The sequence below is a fragment of the Motacilla alba genome, chromosome 15, assembly GCF_015832195.1.
Source record: "Motacilla alba alba isolate MOTALB_02 chromosome 15, Motacilla_alba_V1.0_pri, whole genome shotgun sequence".
Lineage (NCBI taxonomy): Eukaryota > Metazoa > Chordata > Aves > Passeriformes > Motacillidae > Motacilla > Motacilla alba.
In genome coordinates, this window is record NC_052030.1 from 3,649,952 (window position 1) to 3,671,395 (window position 21,444).

A 21,444-nucleotide genomic window follows, 5' to 3' on the forward strand; every position below is an offset into this window, starting at 1 on the left:
CCCAAAATCACTCCACTTGTTTTGTGCCTCTGTGGCTGAGCTGCTGTTGAGGGGACATGAGGTGGCTGGAAACTATTTTGCTGCTGTGTAGTAACACCTCAGGTCAGTATGTTGGAGACAACTTACTGCCATGAAGTGGGCCTCAGCCTCAGCTCAGAGAGCTGATGGGAGCAGGTCTGGGGCTGCTGGGCTACTGCAACAGGACCTGTTCTTGACCCCTAAGCTGGGTTTATTCCAGCACTAAGTAGGCCTAACTTTATAGCACCCATCCAGACTGAACTTGGATCCAGTGCAGAGCACTGAGTGTCACTTACTGGACAATGAGGCTGAGAAGTAAAATCCTAGTCTGTTTTTCAAGAAGCTTTCCAGATACTAAATATGTGGATAGAGAGGGTTAATATTATGTGCACCTCAGCCCGGCTTTGCCTGTGGTGCCCTGGTAAAGCCTCACCATGGGGTGCAGGATGCTGCCCCTGGCTGCGGCTGGGATGAGGGGTGTGGGCAGAATATTGGTGGGTGATGGAGACCCCCACTGGCCCCTCTTGCCAGATGATGGTGAGGGCAGAGAAGGATGTAGGTGATGGTGGCAGCAGATGGAGAAGGGATGGTGGGTGTGGGGAGCTCACCTCAAAGGCAGGAGGGGTGTACGACTAAAGCTGTTGGTACAGGAACTGAGAAAGGCCACTAGATCAGAAACCAAAGGAGCCAGATAGTAAAAAGCCCTGAGGAAGCAAACTGTAAGCAGGAAAAAGAGAAGAAAGAAGAAAAGAAAAGGGAAAAAAAAAAAGAGAGAGAGAGAAACGAAAACACAGTGGAGTTGAAACAGGAGCGAGGTTGTACGGGAAAAGTTTCTACTGGTCAGGCTGGTTTTTAGTGGAGCTGGGGACTTGCATGGTCTGCAACAAATCACTATAAATGGCACAGACCTTTTCTCTTGGGTCTGCTTTATTTTCTGTTGAAGTAGCCCTCCCTTGGTGCAGGTTCTAGAAGGAGGCAGCTTTGTCTGCTCACAAGGGTTTTCCCCGCTGACCCCAAGCAGAGCATCTCCAGGGCAGCTGTGGAACTGCCATGACTTTGTTTTTTCACTTTGGTGAAGAACTGGAATTTTAGCTTCTCCTTCTTGATGGATCTTCGGAGTTGATGCAAACAGTGCAGCAACAATCAGCACAACCTCGTTCTCCCACCTTTCTGCTCCATGGTGGAAATGCACAGACATGCTGTGCACCTCCTGCACAGCTCTCCCCACCCCAGGGCAGGGCAACGTGCACATTTCCCATTCTGCAGGAGGCACAGTCTGCTTCTCCATTTTAAATGAGTTTAGAGCTGCAGATGTAACTGCTCACAGCCAAAAGGGTCGGAGCAGGGAGGGGCAGCTCCCCCCGCACCCCAAGAGCATCACTGGCTCCTGCAGAGCCAAAACCCAGCACCCCCAAACACCCAATCCATGGATGCTCAGGCAGAGAACAGGACACACACACAGGGAGGGGGGACAGTCCCCCACAGGGGGCCCTGGGGTCAGGTGTCCCCACAGTGCTCACCTGCCAGGCCTCCAGCTGCTGCGAGAGGTTCACTTTCTGCTGGATGGCATCCAGGAGTTGGCTGTTGAGGGACATCATGTCGATCTTGCACTTGGTCAGCTCCACCTCCACCGCGTTCTTCCTGTGGGGACAGAAATCCAGGCATGGCACTTCTCTCTTTCTAAACAAAGAGTTAAGCATATCTAAACAAATCTACAATTTATGTCTTTCACTGGCAAGTCCCCACATCCTAAGGTGTTCATCTCTGTTGTACTCTGAACAATCTATTAATCTGAAGAGTGGGACAGAACTTTTGACATCTTTACCTTAAAACTGGCAGATTTCTGATACGCGCACTGGGAAGAATACGGAAAGAAAATCAGATACGCTGCTGTGTAAGGTAATAGTGTGCCTGGATAATGTACAAGATCTGCCAATAAAATGGAGAGCTAGAACAAGGTAGAATCTATATTCAAATGTTTTCTATTTTTCTTCTGTTTACATGCATAGAAAACAAATGATGTGTGCTAAAAATCAAATGACTCATGTCTGATTGCTTGATCAATAAATTGCAATATAAAACAAACATAAAAATCTCTCAAAGAGTACAATTCTGCTTTCACTTGGGACTTGATTGAAGGATTGAAGGAAGAAATGAAAGAAGAGAGCTTATCACAGCATCCACTTTTTTAGAATGATAAACTGCCAAAATTATTTGAATTAAATATTAGGCTTTAAGGAAAACTCCCAACTTCAGTGGAGTTGTCCTAGTCCTTGGGAACACCTCTGCTGCATTTCTTCCCAGATATCTGGTGGCCATTAAGCATCTCATGCCATGGACAAGGTTACCCAAAGAGCCCCAAATGCTCAGTAGCTGAGATGTTCCAGCTGCTCCTTGCTTGTGGCAAGGAGTTGTCCTTTAGGATGGAGCAATTTCCTACGCTGCCCAAGCTGGGAAATGCTGCTCATCATGCTGGGAGCACACAGGTGAGCACAAAACTTAAGTTTTCAATTAACTGCTGTGTGATAGGAAAGTGTAACATGATTTGCTGGGAACCATCTTTCCTTGCAAACATTTTCGAGAGAAATAATTGCATCTTATTAACTGCAGCTCATTCCTTGTCTCGTAATAGCTCCCTTGTGCTCACCTGCAGAAGAGCAATTTGGGAATTTGTGTTTATATTCCAGGTACTGGAATATAAACACAATTATTCCAAGGTACTGGTTACTTAACACTTCCAGGTGTTATATTCCAGGTACTGGTTGCTTAACGCTTCCTCTGAAAGGATCCTATTTTCCTATTGCTTCCCATGTTGTCAAACTTCAGCTTCAAGCAAAAATTTTCCACACCAGATGTCTGCCTCAGGCAGTGATTTTATTTCTGTTCAGAGTTAGGGATTTTTGGGGGATGGGTTAAACAAAAGCAACTTAACCCTTGGGGCGTGAGGTGGGAAGAAAATCACGAGCCTCCTTAGGCAGCAACCAGCCCACTTGGTCTGGGAGGGATGTTTTCACTTCAGTGACAAGATGCTCTTGTCTGCTTTTCCTTGCTGCCACTCTCTGCTCCTTAATCCCCTCATTCGTGCCCCATTCCTGTGGCTCCTGCACTGCAGGACAGCCAGCCCCAAATATTGGTGCTTTGTCCAGCAGGGTCACAGTGAACTGGAGAATCTGTGCCCTTCCACTGCGGGCTGTGCTTTGAGCACCTGAAGCAGCTTCCTCGCTGCTGGTTGGATGTTTCCAGGATCGATGGCACAGCCACGGCAGAGGCAGCAACTCACAGTGTTGCCATAGCCACGGCAGAGCCAGCAACACACAGGCACCGCAACGTCACAACCACCCGGCACACAGCTGGGGTGCTCCTGGGGTGCCCCTGCTCCTTGCCAACAGATGGTTACACAGGACAGCCATGGCACTTTGGCAGCCAGCTAGCCCAGCAAGGGCAGCAGGGCCGATCGAGCCACTTCTAAAAAGGGATGGTGCAGGCTGATTTTGCTCCTGCACCCTCAGAGGTGCAACCCTCTCCTGGCTCCTCCTCTTGTCCAGGGCTTTTCCCCTTAGAAGCTGGACTGGTGGTGTCCTGACCCACCTGCTTGTTGAAAGGATTATCAGATGAATCCTTTCTAGCAGAGCATAGAGGGGTAAATGTGTCTGTCCCTCTCCTCAGGGCATTTTGGCAAGCCCAAGGACAGAGCTGAGGAAGAGGGATTTGGGGTACAGGGGAGCAGAACTGCACAGATCTGTAAGGAGGATGGGCAAAATAAAGACCCAAACCAGTGGGAGAATCCCAAAAGGAGAACCAGAGAATTACAGGACTGGAGATGCAAAAAAGACCTTGGAACAGGAAAGGAGAGGGAGTGACCAGAGAAATGGCTCAGGGAAGAAGCCCAGGAAGGCTGTAATGGGGATGGTCAGGAAAGCAGGGCTGTGTGGCTGGAATAGCAAAGGAAGAAAAATGTGACAGGGCAGACCTAGTGTTTCTATTTGGCTCCCTGAAGTCTTCTCCTCCCTGCTGTGACTCACACCAGCACTAGGGATGGCACAACCATGGCTCACAGAATGCTCCTAAAAGCCCCCAGTCCAACTGGGGGGCAGTTCTGCCTTTATCTCCTGCCCTGCTTCCAAGCTCCTGGCAGTATTTTCCAATGCCATCAAAGCCAAGACATCACTTTGTCACAGCTGCCGTGGAGAGTAGGAGAAAGCCACTCCAGAGGCATCTCCTGCCATGGCACTCCACAAGTGCCGCCCAGCCTGGCTCTGGCTGCTAGTGCCACTCACTTGGCGATGGCCTCGTCGCGGTCCCTGATGGCCTGCAGGAGCCGTTCGCTCGCCTCCTTGTCCTCGGCAGCGCCGCGCAGCCGGTCCCGCTCCTCCTTCAGCGTCGTCATCTCCACACTCAGCAGCGTCACCTGAGGGCAGAGGGAGGCCGTGAAACCCAGGGCTGCTCGGGAAAATGCACCACAAGCGTATGGGGGGAAAGCCACATGGGCCAACCCGCAAGTTGAGAGACCCCCTGGTCACAGACAAAGCTGTGTCTGTTGAGAGGGGCTCTTAGTGCAGGTGCCACGCTCCACGAAAGGTGCTGAGTTGCTCTGGGATGCTGCCCTGGGCAAGCTGTGTCACCTGGATGGCCTCAGTAACATGCAGAAACAGCACTGAAAGCTACCTGCCTACCTGTGACTCTGCTGACACTCTGCATCAGTGCTAAAATGCTGTCCCTCTCCAACCAGTTTGTCCTGCAGTTTGCACACATCTTTTGAGTCTGCCTGTTATAATTCTGATCTTTCCAGGGTTAAATTATTGCTAACATAATTTACTAGCAAATAATATTTTTTTGAAGGGACCATTTAGCTCTTCTGAAGTAATATGAAGCTGTAGACAAAGGATGTGAAAATTCTCTTTCATGCCATGGAAGGTGTTACTGGCACATCTTACAATTTTAATTAGACTTTAAAATATGTCTGGAGTCTTTAATAGTCTGAGAAATGATCTATCATTTTGGTCCTGTGCAGAGTGAGTTAATAGGGTGTGAAATCATGCAACGATTGCATTAGTAGAGCTTTACAATATTTCATACACATTTAATTTCTTTGTCTAGGGCACACACATGCTCTGTTACGCTACTCCACCACCTGGAAACCCTTCCAGTTTGACCCACCTCCTGCCTCTAAATGCAGCTCAGTAGTGCTTGAATCTTCAAAGAAATCTTTAAATAGAGGGCAGACAGTCAAAAAGGGCTGATCACATCCATGGTGTGGGAGGATCTGCTGTTAGTGAGGCACGGGTGGGCCGGGGGGAGGAGGGTGTGAATGCACCCTGTCTGTGCAGAGACTCCCCATGGGACTGGGGGGCTGTGCTGGGGCTGCCAGGGAACCAGGGAGCTGTGCCAGGGCTGCCAGGGGACTGGGGAGCTGTGCCAGGGCTGCCAGGGGACTGGGGAGCTGCGCCTTCCCTCAGCCCTACATGGGGAGCACCTCAGAGCAATGATGTGACAGAGAGCAGTGGTGATGGGGTGATGCAAAAGGTGCTGAGCACTTCCACAGAAATCCCAGGGGACAGAGGATCCAGAGGCCCAAAGCATGGTGTTCGGGGATAGGTTTGGGATTTCAACTGGTTCTTTCTGGGCTTCAGGTAGGAATGGGAGGAAACAAACAGGCAGAAGGTATGAAATAGCTTCTCAGTGTAGACAGAGAAGGGGATGGCTCCTGTCTCCACCTGCTCACCGTGCTTTTGGGCAGAAGCCATGAATGTGTGTGATGCCACAAGATCCTAAAAGCCATTTAGAAGCAGTTCCCCTTTGATTGTATCAATACCAGTGCCAGAACAGAGGGATGAGGAGGCAGCAGAGCACTGCTTCCCCCAGGTGGACCAGATTTCCACATGCATAAATTTTCTGTAGCACTGAACAGAAGATGATGTTGCCTCTTAAATAGGTGGTGAGAGTAATTATTAACCTGCAGCAAGTGTGAGGCTGGATAACAGGCAAAAGCTGTGGGAGACTTGTACTTGCTGTGGGAGGCGGGAGCTCCTCTCTGAGAGTAATGGCTGCTGCATTTGTAGCTATGCCCCATCTTTCTCCACATCACACAGAGGTGTGAGAAGAAAACAAAACTGCAGTCCTCCCTTTGCTTACTAAATATTCAGAGCTTTGGTAGCTGGGGACCCCTAAAAGGAGACCCAGGGTTCTAGACTTGCAATCCAGGGCTGGTGGTCTGGTCCCTCCTGGCTGGAGAGTTTGGGGAGATCAGACAAGCCTAAAATCTGTGAATAAGTCTCTAAAGGTCTCTGTCAGCACTGCCAGGTTGCAGAGGTCGAGCCCTTGTCTTCTCCATCTCAGGTGTGTTTAAGGGCAAGGGAAGCTTGTGTATGGTGCACAGGACTGCAGCAGCACGGCCAGGGCAGTGTCTGGGCTTATGTCTCACTGGGGCAGAAGGCAGGACCTTCAAAAGTGTCTCTTGTGGTGGCCACACTGCTGAGAGGAGCAGTCCTAGGGGAAGGATGGGCTCCAGAGCTGTTGCCCTCCCACACTCTGCCCTGATCAGCTGTTGTGGAAGCAGGACGTTTCCCACCCTTGCACACACGCAGCCACCACTGCCAAAGTATTTAATGATGCTCTCACTCTTTTCCCTTTGGTCCCATGGTGGGAGCTCCCACAGCCCTACAAGGCTGTCAGACCCCAGGTTATGCTGACTTTCTGAACAGGGGTATGTTTTCCTATTTATTCTCCAAAGGGTGATACAGCACTGCTGGGAAGACAAGCCAAGAACATTAATCCCATTCCCTGCTCCAGTGCAGTTGCTGCTGCTTCTGATGCAGCCTCCAGATCCCCTCCAGCATCTGGAGTCTTGTCCCACAGAGACAAGGACTTCCAAGCAACTCTTTGGATGCCTGTGTCCATTTCCTGCTCTTGGCACAAGGCCTCAGACAGAGATGATGCTGGGTGGGGGTGGGTGCAGTGGGATTCTGTGCTTTGTGGAGCTGGGGTGGACCATTCCTTGCTGTTGAGGTTGCCTCAGCTGGTCCCTGGAGCGCTGCCTGGTGCCAGCCTGGCCACAATTAGGATTCTCTGGGAGTGCTTTTCTGAGGGTTTGTTATGCTGCTGTGGAAGAGGTCGAGCAGCACCTTTATATCCATGGAATGGTGCACATACCCCTCCCAAAGGCTCAGTGCTGCAATTCAGGTCAGCCTGGATACCTTCGGGTTTCCAGCACCCCGTATAAGAAGCCTCGTACTTTGAGGTCTTCTGCTAAGAAGAATTTAAGTAACAGAGACTGGCTAAAAAGCAGACTGGGAAAAAGGCCTATAGGAAGTTTGGCTGCTTGAGATGATGCCTCAGATGGGCCCCAGACAGTCTGTAAGAAACTTTCATCCTAAATGCTTAAATCCTCTGCTTTTGGTTTAACAAATCTCCCTCATCCAACCATTTTGGCCTAAATCCTCCCGGGTTATTTACCATGTTGGTCTCTTTGATGGAAGGCATGTCTTGGAGGATGAACACTGCTGTTACAAGACCACATGTAAAGTGTGGGAGTTGCTAACCTGGCTGTGCAGTCGCTGCAGCTCCTCCAAACTCTGCCTCAGTTTCCCCCGTTCTCCCTCCATTAATTCCCTCAGGGCTCGTGAATCCTCACTGGTTCTCCTGATCTGTTCCTCTAAGGTGTCGTCGTCGCTTCGCCGAGAGCTCTGAGAGCGGGAGAGAAATCTCTTGCTCAGATTTCACTTTTTAAAAAGGCAATTGTATTAATTTGGTACCAGTTTGGGATGAGGGTGCTAAACAATGAAAAAGAAAATGTGAACGTGACTTTGGTACAGTTTTTTGTTTCCATATACCTCCACAACCAAGGGTGCTCAGCCAAGGGTAGTGCTTCCACACATGATGCAAAGAGCATGCAGAGCTTGGCATAAATCAAATTTACAGAGACTTACTATCCATTTGGTGGCCCATGTGGCAGCAGTCTCTGTTTGTGGACCTTTTACAGGACTCTGTACGCTTTATTTAACAAATACAACTTCATCTCTATACTCAGCCTATGAGTACTTAAATGAGGAGGGTGAGTACTCCCTCACAGCCCCCTGCAGGGGCTACACTTTTCCTCACCACAACACCCCAAACAAGCCCTAATGGCAATGCAACCAGCTTGTAGGGAATGGCACCAGGCCTGATTTGAGCCACAACAAAAAGTGAGGTGTTTTGTTGTAATTCTGCACTTCTGTGGGTGCTGAGTGGTCCCCCCATGCCACCCCCTCCTGCCCAGCAGCCTGGGGACCACATCCTACAGACATCATCTTGTGCCAGCAAAACCTTTAACCTGCAACGGATTTGAGTTTGGCAGCTTTTGCCAAGACATTTCTACCAAACATAATTCACAGGGGCAGAACCTCCCATCATAGAGGTTATGATGTTTTTGTGATACTATTGCTAATAAAGCAAGGTTAGGAAAATCCCAAAAGAAATAACCAAACTGTCATCTGTAAGGCAATCTGCAATATTTCCACGTTGAAACTCTAACTTACTGAAAATCTCAAAGTAAGCCTACTTTTATTAATTTTCCAGAATGGCTCCCAGGCCAATGTCAGTTGTATGAGCTTGAAACTTTAGGCGGTCTGTACACTTCAGACTGAAACCCCACATGCTTGGATCTTGGCTGACCATTTGAGACACAAAGCGTGGGCTATGTCCTGTGACCTTCCATCTCTGTGAGCCACAGAGAGAGACCAGGGCCTTCACGATGCAGCAGCACCTGCAGCAAGCTCTGGGCCAGGGGATGTGCCCAAGGCAAGGCCTCTCTGTGCCACCAACTTACCGTGGAGTCTGCCCCGTCCAGCACATTCTGTATCAGTCTCTTGAGCTCGCTGAGAGCCGCGCGCAGGCTCCCGGCTGGCACGTCTTTGGCTGATGAGGTTTCTGAGGACTCGTCCATGGAGGAGTCGGTGGACACGGCCGAGTCGGCGCTGTCGTTGCCCCGCAGGTGGGAGCAGAGGTACCGCACTTGGCAGTATGCCTCCCAGAGCTGCAGCCTCAGCTGGAACAAGAGAGCTTGCCATTAGCCTGGGGTGTCAGGGCCATGGAGAGCCTCCTTTCGTGGCCAAGGGAAGTGCGTGATTGCCAACCCTCACAAATATTTGCCACGGTATTTGGTAGTAGATGCAGAGGTTTACTTTCATATTGTCAAAAGGGTGCTGATGCCACACCCCAATCCCAATTTTCTGGCCTTTGGTTCAGCTCCAAATCCAGATCAAATGCATTAAACTCCCTTTTGCTCTGGGACTGGTCACAGAGGCCCGTGGGCTTTCCCAGAGGCTGGAGGGCAAATACCTGTTCTCGTTCTTGCTCCAGCTCCTCTGCCTCCATGCTCTGCTCTATCTCAGAGAGCAGGGATGTGCTGGTTGTGTTGAGGTTTTGGAGACTTTTCTCCTCGCTGAGCTCCTCCACCTTGCCCTGCAGCTGCCGGTAGGACAGCCTCACCTCCTGGAGCTCCAGCTGGCTTTGGTGCAGCTTGGGAAGCAAATCAAGGAAACAGAAAAATATTAATGGAGGCAATATGGACTGGATCAATCTCTTGGTTTGCAAGGGAGCTGGGAGGGAGGAATGAGTGACACAAAACAGGGTTTCCAGCCAGGAGGAAAGTACTCTTGGCTGGTATTGCTGTTTATCGGAGCTTAATAATCTCCAAGTGTCATTAGACACTGTTTAGAATCCAGAATATCCAGAAAGATAAAAATAGCAGATTAATCAGCACTAAAATGGAGAACATTGTGAAATTGGGACTCAGGTAAAGAAATTTGCTGAAAACAACACAGCAGGAAGTGGATCCAAAAAGAAAATACTATTTACATTAAAAAAACCCAAACAAATATACTTTTAGGAAAAAATATTCAGGGATGTTTTACAGAGCTGAGGATCCAATGCTTGGTAAACCACAGAAGTGAAATGGATAAACCTGCTTCTGTTCTAAGCCCCAGAGGTGCCAAGCTTATTTTCTGGGGAGTGACATTTGGTGATTCATGGCTGTGAACACCATGGAGATTGCTGGGAAACCACCTGAGCACTGGGATCTAAGAGGTCAATGACTGCCCTCTGGAACAGCAGGATCTAGAGAAGCCCCTTTTGAAGCCAATTCTACTCTTTAAAAATTAAATGAAATTAACTGTAACCAGAGTCCTCTGATTCTTTTTGCATTTACCTCATTTCCGCAGTACCCTGCCCCACCTCCTTGCTCAGATCTCCCTCCTAAGCTGCTCTTTGCTGTCAAGATGCCTCGTTGATGTTCCTGTTACCTGTCTTCATGGGGAACACCTAGGACCTTGCTTGCTGCCATTCTTGCATGAGCCATTTCATTCCTCTAGCTGTTCTGTCTCCCAGTTTGTGGCCAATTTTACCCCAAATCATGACTTTTACTGCATCTCCCTGTCCCCTCCCTGTCTCACTGCTGCCTCCCCACCTGCAGGTCCTTGTCATGGCTTTGTCTCTCCAGGATGAGGACTCGGTCCTGCAGCTCCTCCACGGTTCCCTGGAGCAGGTCGTTCTCCTCCATCATGGCACTGAGGCGATGCTCCAGCTCCCGCTTCCTGTCTGTCAGCATTTTGATCTGCAGGGCAAAGAGAGGCCCTGTCAGACTTTGCCAGGACCAGAGAGGAGAGACACCACATTCCCAGGAGAGAAATGAAACAGCAAAAAGCAGAAGGATGTACACAGATGTTCTGTACTTTTATGAGATAAACCACTCTGTGTGTGGTTTAAAGTTTAGGAAAGCTCTGAAAGGAAACAACTCCTTTCCCAGGCTGCAGGGCTCTCTCCAAAGGGGCTGGGTGTGCACTGGTAGGTCAAGGAGCAGGCAGGAATATTCAAGGGTATTAAGTAGAGACCACCCCTGCCCACCCCTTGAACCTTAACATCTGAAAGACTAGGAAGAACTGGTTACTTTTCCTGGCTGGTCCTGGTGGTGGCATTTTCTCCTGTATGGGTGCTGGAGATCACAGGGTGAGCCAGCATGATCCAGGGTGAGCCTGTGGGATCCTGCTCCCTGCAGGGCTGTGCCACAGCACTGCCCATTGCTGTTCTTAATTGGTGTGTGTTCATCAGGTCCTCACCAGGGATTCTTCTCTCTTTTCACTTGTGAAGACTCCTTTCTGTGCCATGCTTATTTTTAGCGTCCCAGTGATCGGCTGCCTTTAAAATTGGTTCATTTCTTTTAATTGTCAAGGGCAGTGATTTCAGGCAAGGGACAGTTTGCCAAACAAACCCTCCGTGACTCAGTTAGCTGGGAACAGTGCAAGGGATGAATCAGCACTAGCCAAGGTCATTTCTTGTTTAACCAAGAAGAAGGAGCTTTTCCCACATTAGTACACACAGGATCTCTGGGGTCTGGTATGCCAGCCATCCACTGGTCCAGTAAAACCCTAAATATTCCCTATGGTCTCCTTTCAGTTCACGGAGCATAGACAAATTCAGCAAATTCCTACTGTTTTCTTGGCCTCTTTGGGACCTTGTCTCTTTGCTGCTTTCCAGGTTGCTGGAAAGATTTGGCTACACAAAGGAATATCAGCTAAGTACGTGGACTTGCTATTTCTACAGAGGAAAGGCCGCTGGAGGTATTGGAAAGCTGCTCTGAGGTGACTAATGGTTTTTGAGATGTCTCTGCCCACCACCATCATGATTTGCGTGGGTTGGAGAAAGCAAAATAAGAGGTTTAATGGAGAGATTGTATCAAGATTTCATTTTTGGTGGGCAGACCAGTAATGAACATGCTGTAAATAACAATACAACATAAAAAACACCGCTCTGCCATGAGCCCTGGACCATGGGAAAGGCACAGGGGGAAAGGGTTTGGAAAGCAAGAGATAGGAAGGAGGTGAGGAGACAAGGTGTGGCATGCATGGTGACAGGCATGCATGGTAACAGCAATGTACGTGCAGGCAAACCCTTTCCAAGCCTCCATACTTACTTCAAGGACTTGCTGCTCCACACCAAGGGGAGGGGAAGAAAAGGCAAAGGACCAGCAAGGAGCAGGTGGGAGCGGGAGAAAAGAAATCGAGAGATTTTAGGAAAAGCTTTTCCAGACAGCTTTTAAATAAAACAAGTGGTCGGGTAGTAGAGTTGGACATCTTCTACCCATCTAGTTCCTGCCTATGTGATCCCCAGTGACCCTGTCAGGGAAGGGGAAAGGAAGGAAGTTGTCTCATTCCTGAAAATGTACCTGAGTTAAAACAGGCAGGGGCTCCTTGCTTTCCCAAGTGCATGGCTCAGAGGCAAGACAGGATTGCTGCTTTCTTTGCAAGCATGAGGAAGAGAGGAAAAAAACCCTTGCAGACTTTCCCACCAAGCCTACCAGAGTTTAGTCTGTACCGGGCAGCAGCCCTGCAGGAGCACAGCCATGGTTTGGCTCCTGGAAGATCCTTCTCATCCATTCATTTTGCAGGAATGCTGTGGCTGAGGCAGCACTGGAAGGTCCCTGAGCCAGCCCAGCCAGAACACCATGGAGCAATCCTTGCTGGGGGAGTCCTTTGCCCCAGTGCTGCCATCCCTCTTTTGTCTCCACTGGCTGACTGTTTTGCTCAGCTCAGAGAGGGTCGTTACACAAGCCTCAAGAGCCCTGGCTACTCTCTGCAGGAGGGAGGCAGGTGACTCACCTCGGCCTGGAGGCTCTCCAGCCGCACGATGTGTTGGCTGCTGGAGGAATTCTTCTCCCGAAAGTCCTCCCGGAGGGTGTGGACCTGCAGGGAGAGCTGCCGCTCCACCTCCGACGCCTGCAAGGAGACACCAGCTGGAGTTTAGATCCAAAGCAGCCCTCTCCTCCTGCCCAGGGAAACCCACCCAGTTCCACTTCTGCACAAGCCCAGTTTCAGCAGAAACTCTGAATTTCAGTTTGGGTGAGTGAAAATCTCATCCTGAACAGACACTCACTGGGGAGAGCTGCCATTTAAACCATGTTGATTTTTCCCTTGGGGCAGCCAAGGGGACAGAGCCCATAATTTTTTTCCACTGCAAAAAAACATGATGACTCCTGTGTCCTAAAGGAAATTCACTTTGCCTTAAAAATTGTAGCCTAGCTGGGGTTGAGGACAAGACCAGGAAACACTCCTATCAGATTTACACTCTCTTAACCTCTGAACATCTTTGGCACAGCTCTAATATAACAAGTACTCTTTACCTTTGATTCCCAGGTCCTGTCAGGGCCAGATGGAGAAACATCCACTGCACATGACTGTCAGTGAAGGATCCCTGGGCTTGTCCCTCTTTCCCATTTTGAAGCAGGGATGCCCCACTTATGCAGGGTGGTTTGAGGACAGCAGAAAGGTCATTCCTACCTGCAGGATCCAGGCTTCAGGCAGCCCTTACAAATGACAGCTTAGACATGTTAAGGACTCTTCAGGCAGATTTATGGCTGATTTTTACATGTGTACACACTTGTTAAGGCTCGTAAGACACCATAAGGTTTTTATGACTAAACCCTAAAGAGACAGCAAAATGGATAGTTTTCTTTTTAATTAGCTTCCATCAGGTTCCATTACACTTAGGCACAGAGCTCCAGCTATGCCACCTGGGCTGGGATCGACTTGATTCCCCTCAAGAGGTAGCACTGCTGTCCTGCTTGGGAGGTGGCCAGTGGCAAAAGCCACAGTGCTTTGGACAGGGAGGTGAGATGGGAGGGAGGGATTGGAGTCAGCAGCTGTGGGCAGGTTGGGGAATGCATCTTTGGGTCTGGCAAATGTGGGTCTGGATTTTCCCCAGGTGCTCTGACAGTGCCCAAGGCAGAGCTCCACCAAAGGGTGCAATGACTCTGCTCTAGCAGCTTGTGACTGGAGAAATGAGCACACGGACCCAGCCTGAGCTGCCCACAAAGGCAACACTGCTCCCTTTTAAAAATGTTCCCTTATTTTGCACAGTCTGCAGCAAGATATTCCAAACCAGAAGCATGAAGTAAAAGGCTGTTCCAGCTCCATCAAGTGGAGGAAACTGGTGGCCTCAGCACTGTTTGCTTGGGGGGGAAGCAGCAGACAAAAGTGTGGCCACCAAATCAGGCTCTGACCACTGGCTTCTAAAAAGAGAAATGGGTTCCAATAAAAAGAAATAATCTTGTCTACCAATTGTTTTTTAGTTCCCTTCTTATACTGTTTTTTTAACTCTTCTTTAAAGCCCCATATCACAACCTTTTGCATATTGCCAAATGGATTTAATAAAGCTTCCTTGCTTGGGCAGCATACACAAAATATAATGAGAGCACAGCAATATAGTAAGGGGGTGGTTATTTTTCTTCCCTTAAGCAACTATAGGTTGCAAAGCATCCTGAGCAGCTATTAAGTGGTGACACTAAAGAAGATGGATGGATTGTGCTTTTTTTAAATGATTCACTTGCTTTTGTAATGACTGCTGAAACATCTTCATGCTGAAACACTCTGCAGGACCTATCAAGGATGAAAAAGCACCAGATGAAAAGCACTGAAGGATTTTGCCTGCAAGATGCTGACCACACTCCCAAGAAGCACAAGTGGCCCCAGAGGAGATGACACATGAGTATTTGATAGCTCACTGTGTAACATAATTTATATGCTTGAAGAATTCTACATACAGAGAGTATAAATGTACAACAGAGCAGTAAGGAAACAGGGCAGTATTAATGGCATTGTAAAAATCCCTGGTAGGAGAATATATAGCTGCTCTGTTCATTCTGCTCCCCATGCCCAGACAGGAGCAGGTGAAGGGATGAGCTGCAAGGATGATTCAGATTGTGGAAAGTCTGTTATACGAAAGGAGTCTAAAAAAAAGGATGGCTTGTTTTATCTCATGCAGTGAATGCTGAGAGAGGACTCCCTATAAATACATCATGGATAAGCACACAGAAGGGAGAAGCGCTATTTAAGCAGAAGCACAATTTTGGCAGAAAAGAAAGATGTGAATAAACCGGATAAGAGTATATTAAGGCTGGCAATAGGAAGATTTCTAGATTTCCAAGGACCTGCTGTAGGATTCCTCTTCCTGCACCATTACAGTAGTAGAAATGGTGGCAAAAAAATTAACTTTGTAATGGAGCTGGATCACTTCATCATGCAGCTTCTTTCAGAGGGCTGCCTGTGACAGAAGGGAAATGATTTGACCTCAAAGGTCCTCTCCAGTACCAGGCTGCCTGCAGGACTGTAAGACTTGTATTCACCAGCATTAAATCATCATCTGGAATTTATCTATGTGCTGCCCAGCTCACAGGCTCACACATCTTATTCCCACAATTATAACCCACATGGAGGGAAAAAAAAGAACTCAGTTACTGTTAGTATTTAGAGCCCTAAAGGCAGATGGGATGTCACAGTGTCACCTCAGCGGACACCACTTGCATCCTATCTCATGCAGCAGAGAAAAGTAAAAATAACACTTGCTTTAGGCTCACACAGTGCAGAAAATACTCTCTGACCAGCTGTTTAGCAGAAGTAAACAGAAATGACTGTATTTTGTGTTTCCCTCCACAGGCTAACTAGGAACAGTCTTCATCCAGTTTTTCTAGACATGAAACAGTCTTCTGAGCTGAGCTCTGGTCATGGAATTTTCCTTGTCATGCTACATTTGTTTTAGAGGTTATGAATCCTGCTGCCAAACTACCCTTTCTAACTGATTGTAAAATAGAGATTTTAACATCAGCTGGCATTAATTTATGAAAGCCACCTTGACAGTGTCCAGTATTTCTCAGGCTTTATGGTGTATGTTCAGAGAGTGCCTGCTTCAGTTCTCAGCACTGCTGTTGGTGTGCACCTGTACATGTGTGTTTTAAACCATGAACATTCCACTGATTACTTCTAACATGCTCTTTTTACTTAGTGGCATCAGTGAAGATGTAACATTCCATCTGCATTTCCTCTTTAATGCTCAATGTGGCTTTTGCTGAATGGAAGTGAGTTTGTTCTGCCTCAGCCAGCCTGCAGGGCTTTCTCTTCTCCATCAGAGTTTCCTAAACATTAAAAGCTCGATCTTTTGTGGTTCTGTCAATCATTTAGCAATGCACTGATTTTGCTAGAGACAAGCAATATTCTTTGCAGAAAGGGAGACATATATTGCCCAACATCACAGCTTTGCTCTGTAGTTAAAAATGAATTAATTTCCTCAGTATGGGCAAATTGGTCAACGCAGCCGCCAGGCAAGATCTGAAACATATCTGCAAAAGCACAGACATCAATTCACAATTAGATATATCCAATCAACTGTGAGATTTGTTTTCTGGTCTTCAGGCAAGGTTTCGATGAGATTTGGGCAGTGCAAGAAGAGCAGGAGGACATTTTGGCTTCTGCTCTAATTAAGGGCTTTTCATCACTGCGAACTTGATTAAGTTTCTCTTGTGATTAATTCCCCAGTGCTAAAATACACAAAGATCTACATGTGTAGATCTTTGGCAGAAAGAGATGCTTGCCAGTTACAAGAACTCCATGAGGTTTAACATCTGGAATATATGAGCAATAAATACATAAAACAAATATAAATAAATTGGACCACTGATGTTCCTGTGCAGGGGGGATCTTTGAGAACTTAGGGATGGACTGTGACAAATTAATGGCCTGCAGGCTAGTCTTAGTCAAAGAAAACCTTCCTCTGGGGTAAGAGTTAATAAATAAAGCTAACTCATTACAAAATATCTAGCTATAAGTCATGTCACAAAGAAAAGGAGAATGGAAAAAGTTTAATAGACTGTAGCTGGGTGAAGAAACCAATGTTTCTGTATGATTTACCTCTACAAACAAGATGATTAAGATTTAACAAAGGATGTTGAAGATTTTCTTGCCTAAAATAGCTAAGAAAGAGAAGTCCTAATTAGTGCTAAATTTGTAACACTCAGGAGAGTGTGTTACCCCTTTTATTAATTTGCTAATAGCTGAGTTCAAGGGACTTCCAGTTCCCACTGTGGTCCCATTAACACTTCAAACCACTAATTGCTGCCTCCCCTGGCTGCAGGTTCCTGGATTCCCAGCTCTTCTCTGGAAGGAAAATATGTTTGCCTACTAAAACATAACCAGAGCAGGAAACAACAACAACAAATTGCTTTAGATTAGTAATTTACAACAAAATTGTTAATCTGGCTTCTGAGTCAAGTCCCAGAGGATTGAGATTGGTGTCTTGCCACTGCAGCCAGCATCCTGGTGCTGGAACAAGCCTGGTTTTCTGGGATACTTTATCCATGCCAATAAATTGGCTGTTTCCCAGCCCTTGGCACACTGGAACCATAAGCCACCGTCAATATTTTGCACACCTGGAAGTTGCTCAGTTTGGGAATCTTTCAGAGATTTTTAGCAAAGCTTTGAATGCAGGTCAACTTCAAATTGTTATTTGAAACATTAGCCTATACAGGAAAGTTCTTACATAATAGAGGTGCTTCCATTCACCACCTCTTGAGGCCTTCAGCTTGTATTTGCTGATTGATGTGCCCAGAGGGATTCCCCGTGGAATTCTCTGTGGAGAAGAGCAGTGGCACCCTGGTGGGCTGGCCAGATGCTCACCCAGCTACTCTCACCCCCACTTCTCAACAGTGGGGGAGAAAATAAGATTTAAAACCTTGTGGGTTGAGACAAAGACAAGGAGATTACACACTATTAGGGGAATTTGAAGTTTAACCAGTGACCAGTAAAGTAAAAGGCAAAGCTCAGACCAACCATTGCCTGGGACTGGACTGGCAATGGGGATTTCTGTGGTGAGGGAGAGGGTGGAACTGTACTGAGGGCTGATATTTCCCACCCTGGTGGGTTGCTGATGGTGCTGTTTCCTTTGTGGTGTGAGGAGGTTTTTTTGGGGCTGATGTCATCAGTGGAGCTGTGAAGGGTGTGTGGCGAGTGAATATTTTAATGACCATTATGAAATCAGCATTTTGCTAAGGCAAGGGGTGGAATTTATTCGCTGCAGGTGCCCAGGCACTGCTGGGGGGCTGAGAGACCCTCTGGGGTGAGGCTGGGGCTGCCCCAGGGTGGACACAGCGAGTTCCACCCCAGCCCCTCTGCGAGAAGGACTGAGCCTGTCATTCACCACCTCTGGAAAAATGCACTCAGGAAAGGACAGAACACCTTCTGCCAGCGACAGCTGAGGAGGAGGAGGGAACTTGGCTAGGCCTTTTCCAGAGACGTCTTCCTGCTTCTCCCCAGTGCAGCACAGGACATTGGAGCTAGGAAGTGCTGGTGAGAGCCAGCACTGCCCCCATCCCTGCCAAATGGGGAGTGGGGCTGAATCCTCCTCCTCATTTCATCCTTCACTCTGCTACTGTCCAGCTGCGGGGGATCTAAGGCTGATGAGCTTTCCCTCTGGCAGGAAACAGGCTGCCACAGGCCAGCTCCCTACACTGTCAAGAGGGCAGGGGGACAAAACAGTAAACAAAAAACCATTATTTTTACACAAAATGAATCTGTCAAGAAAAAAGGAAAGCAGAGATCTTGATCCAAACAACTGCCAAAGCAAGGAGACTCAGTAATGGAAGAAAGGCACTAATATGACTCTTTTATAAGCATCAGGCTGGGGACACATTAGTGATGGGAAAAGCCTCATGGCTGCAGCATTAAACCTATTCTGACAGGATTCTGCGAGACAAAGGGCAGCAGTGGCAGCTTATGCTAAGCTCTGCACTACTTCCACAGTTTTGACATTTTGGAAATACAAGAATACAAGCTTTCATTGCTTGCATGAAAGTGAGAAATCTTTGCAGCAGATTTGTTCCCTTTCCCTACTGTAGGACAAGTGGGAAATGCATAGTGTGTCCTTTGACCTCACTCCTATTTACCTGAGTTTTACCACAAAAAAACCCAAGAATATGTTTCCTCTCAACAAGCCCTAGTTGTGGAGTAGGTGGCAATGGGTCAATGCCAATCAACCCTGAGGCCTCACACCCGAGAGGCAGAGGCCCAGCTGGCTGAAAGAGAGAGCAGGCAGCACCTGGGGCTTTGCATTTTGGGGTGGAGTGGTCTGGCACCTGCTTCTTGAGGTGGAATTAAGACTAGAGACATTTAGTTCCTTGGTAGAAACATCTACAAACCTTGGCTCTTCTCAAGCTAAAGCTGGATTCTTGTTTTTGGAAGGAAAAGTGTTTGCATTGTATGACTCTGGTTGCTTCCTATATTTCTGGTAACTGGAGGACTGTAAGTGTGGCTAGAGATGGAGAAAAGCTACTGATGCTTTTTTTTTTTATTTTCAAGGGCCCTTGAAAAGTCCTTTTAACAAAGATGGTGGACTTTTGCTGCATCACTACGCACAGTGTGAAAAACTAGATGGGGTTTTCCTGGCAATGTAGTTGTTCTTTTTTTGCCCTCCTGTAAGTTTAAGTGATATATCAGAACCAGTGTGCAAGGCAGGTATCTGAATGCTTCCAGAAAGAGCTTAGGGGGATGAAAGCAAAATGGTGGCCTTCATCTTGCCTTTTAGTAAGTGTTCAGATAACTATCTGTTTGAGGCCAATATCCATTAGCTTGGGCTAAATCAATTTACAGGATTAGGAACTGCTGTTTACAACAGAAGCAAGGGCAGTTGGGTGCCATATGGGGGTAACTCTACCTGGGTGCAACACTTCCAGGTCTGTTGTTTGAATGAAAGAAAGCTTCACAAGTGGCTGTGGGCTGTTTTAGGAGGTGCTTAAACACGAGCCTCCCTTTTTTCGTGGTTTATTCTTGACCTAAACATTTGGCTCTTGTGGAGAAGAAAATAGACTGTGTGGAAAAATGAGTCAGCCAGCTTCCTGTGGGAGGGACTGCAGGAGGCACGATGCTTTGAATGCTGCAATAAATTAGCACTGGAGATAATTCAGAGGACCAAGTGTGCCTGGAGGACACTCCATGCTAAGTAATGCACAAAGTGGCTCCTGCTCTCAAGTGTGCAAATCCTGCTTTGCAGAGGTGTGGGAGATGAGACAGCTCTGCACTGTGTCTGTTGTGGGGCTCTGCACAGAGAGCTGAACATGGGCTTGTTGGCAGCTGCTTGGGTCCTGGATGGTGAGAGGATTAGGGCAATAATATGTGACACCAGCAGGCTCATCTGGTTCTGTGGAGATGCTGCACATCACCTGGAGTGAAGCATTTGTTACCCACTGCACATGGAAGCAGAAAGGCGGCACTAATCAAGTCTGGTGGAGCTGAGAGGAACCACCACATTAATTCACTGCAGCACAGCCTGGCCCTTGTTGCAAGAGGGTCTGGGACCTTCAGGTTAAAAAGTCTGCCATTCCTCTTGTGCCTGTGCAAGAGCGCAGTGCCTGGAGCTCTGTATTGGACTAGCAGAGGGAATGGTACAGTTTGGAAGCTGGACAGTTCATGTTTTGCATCAGTAAGCTCTCTGGTCTGCTCTCCAAGATAACTTCTAATGCATTTCTAATATTTAATTTTTACTAATAAGTTTGGTTTTTTCCCCCCGAGAAAGGCATATTTTATCTTGATAAACCATTCTGGCCATTACCTTTGATGTGGGTTTTTAATCCTGATTTGCTGGAGCTCAGTCTGTCTTTGCTACATGAGCTAAAGGCTGAAAAATATTTCTTCCAGTAACTTTCTAGTGAGCCAAAAGTGTGGGCCAGATGAGAGGACAATGAAATACAAAATGCCTGACTAGTTTGGAGATAAGTGAACTGGAAACACAAATACTTAACCTGGTCATTAAAACCTTTTGAAAAATTAGGAAGGTTACAATGACGGAGAAAAAGAAATTTAACATTCCCTCCTGCTCTGAGAGGCTTTGCTATCTTTCCATGGTAGCCTGAAGTCAGGACAGCCAATCTCCATTCTTGAATTAATTTTTTAATGAAATCATTTCAGTCTTAAGACCTTAAACCTGGAGGTGTTCAAACCCAAATGGTTGTGCCTGGAAGAAAGAGACAATAATTAAGCTTCTTACAGTCTCCTGCTCTGGCTTTAAGCACTCTCCCCCCTTTATTTCAAGGCAAATTAACTGAGTTCTTTTGGGGATATCTAATACGTGATGGCAAGCTAGCAGCTCTGTCTGCTGTTGAAATCTTCATGTCTACACCATGTTAAGCTCACAATATACTGTTTTAGGACTTATTAGTAGTAAATACAAGCCAAAGGTTTTCCAGTATGTGTAGATTTGATGCTCAACCCTGCAGTTACAAACATGTCTGAATGCATGAAAACAGGGGTATCCATTCCCATATATGTGAAATGAGTGAGGGCCAAAAAAGATGGGACAAAATTCAAGGAGTCGTTTTAAAATATATTAAACTCTCCAAAGAAGCCTTTAGACAGGAAGAGAGAAAACATTTTCTCAAATGTATATTTAATTTTTATGGTAGATTTATCTGAACATGTTTGATTAGCTTTTAAATCCCTGCAAAGTTTGATTCCAAATAACTTCTATCAGGCTGTTTCTTAAAAACGGTGCTCATGTGTGTTTGCTCATTTCCTTTAAAACTTGATAAACTTATTTCAAAAGTGAGAGGAAGAAGAGCTAAGAAGTGGTTTTGGAGCT

At 47.2% G+C, this 21,444-nt stretch overlaps 1 protein-coding gene across 6 annotated transcripts in view; it reads right to left on the reverse strand.

The window, feature by feature from the left end:
* Positions 1 to 21,444, reverse strand: part of BICDL1 (BICD family like cargo adaptor 1) — a 51,674-nt gene that overhangs the window by 8,591 nt on the left and 21,639 nt on the right. The window contains exons 3-11 of one of the 6 annotated variants that reach the window (XR_005258762.1): positions 12,648 to 12,764; positions 11,963 to 11,974; positions 10,460 to 10,606; positions 9,334 to 9,513; positions 8,822 to 9,040; positions 7,557 to 7,700; positions 4,296 to 4,426; positions 1,539 to 1,659; positions 627 to 735 (exon numbers count right to left, since the gene is read on the reverse strand). Coding sequence is in view for 5 of the 6 variants with exons in the window: in XM_038152338.1 (XP_038008266.1) it covers positions 628 to 684; positions 1,539 to 1,659; positions 4,296 to 4,426; positions 7,557 to 7,700; positions 8,822 to 9,040; positions 9,334 to 9,513; positions 10,460 to 10,606; positions 11,963 to 11,974; positions 12,648 to 12,764 (1,128 nt within the window). In the remaining variant the exon portion in view is untranslated. The remainder of the gene's footprint in view (positions 1 to 626; positions 736 to 1,538; positions 1,660 to 4,295; positions 4,427 to 7,556; positions 7,701 to 8,821; positions 9,041 to 9,333; positions 9,514 to 10,459; positions 10,607 to 11,962; positions 11,975 to 12,647; positions 12,765 to 21,444) is intronic. The other 5 variants (XM_038152338.1, XM_038152335.1, XM_038152336.1 and 2 more) reach the window with 5 other exon arrangements.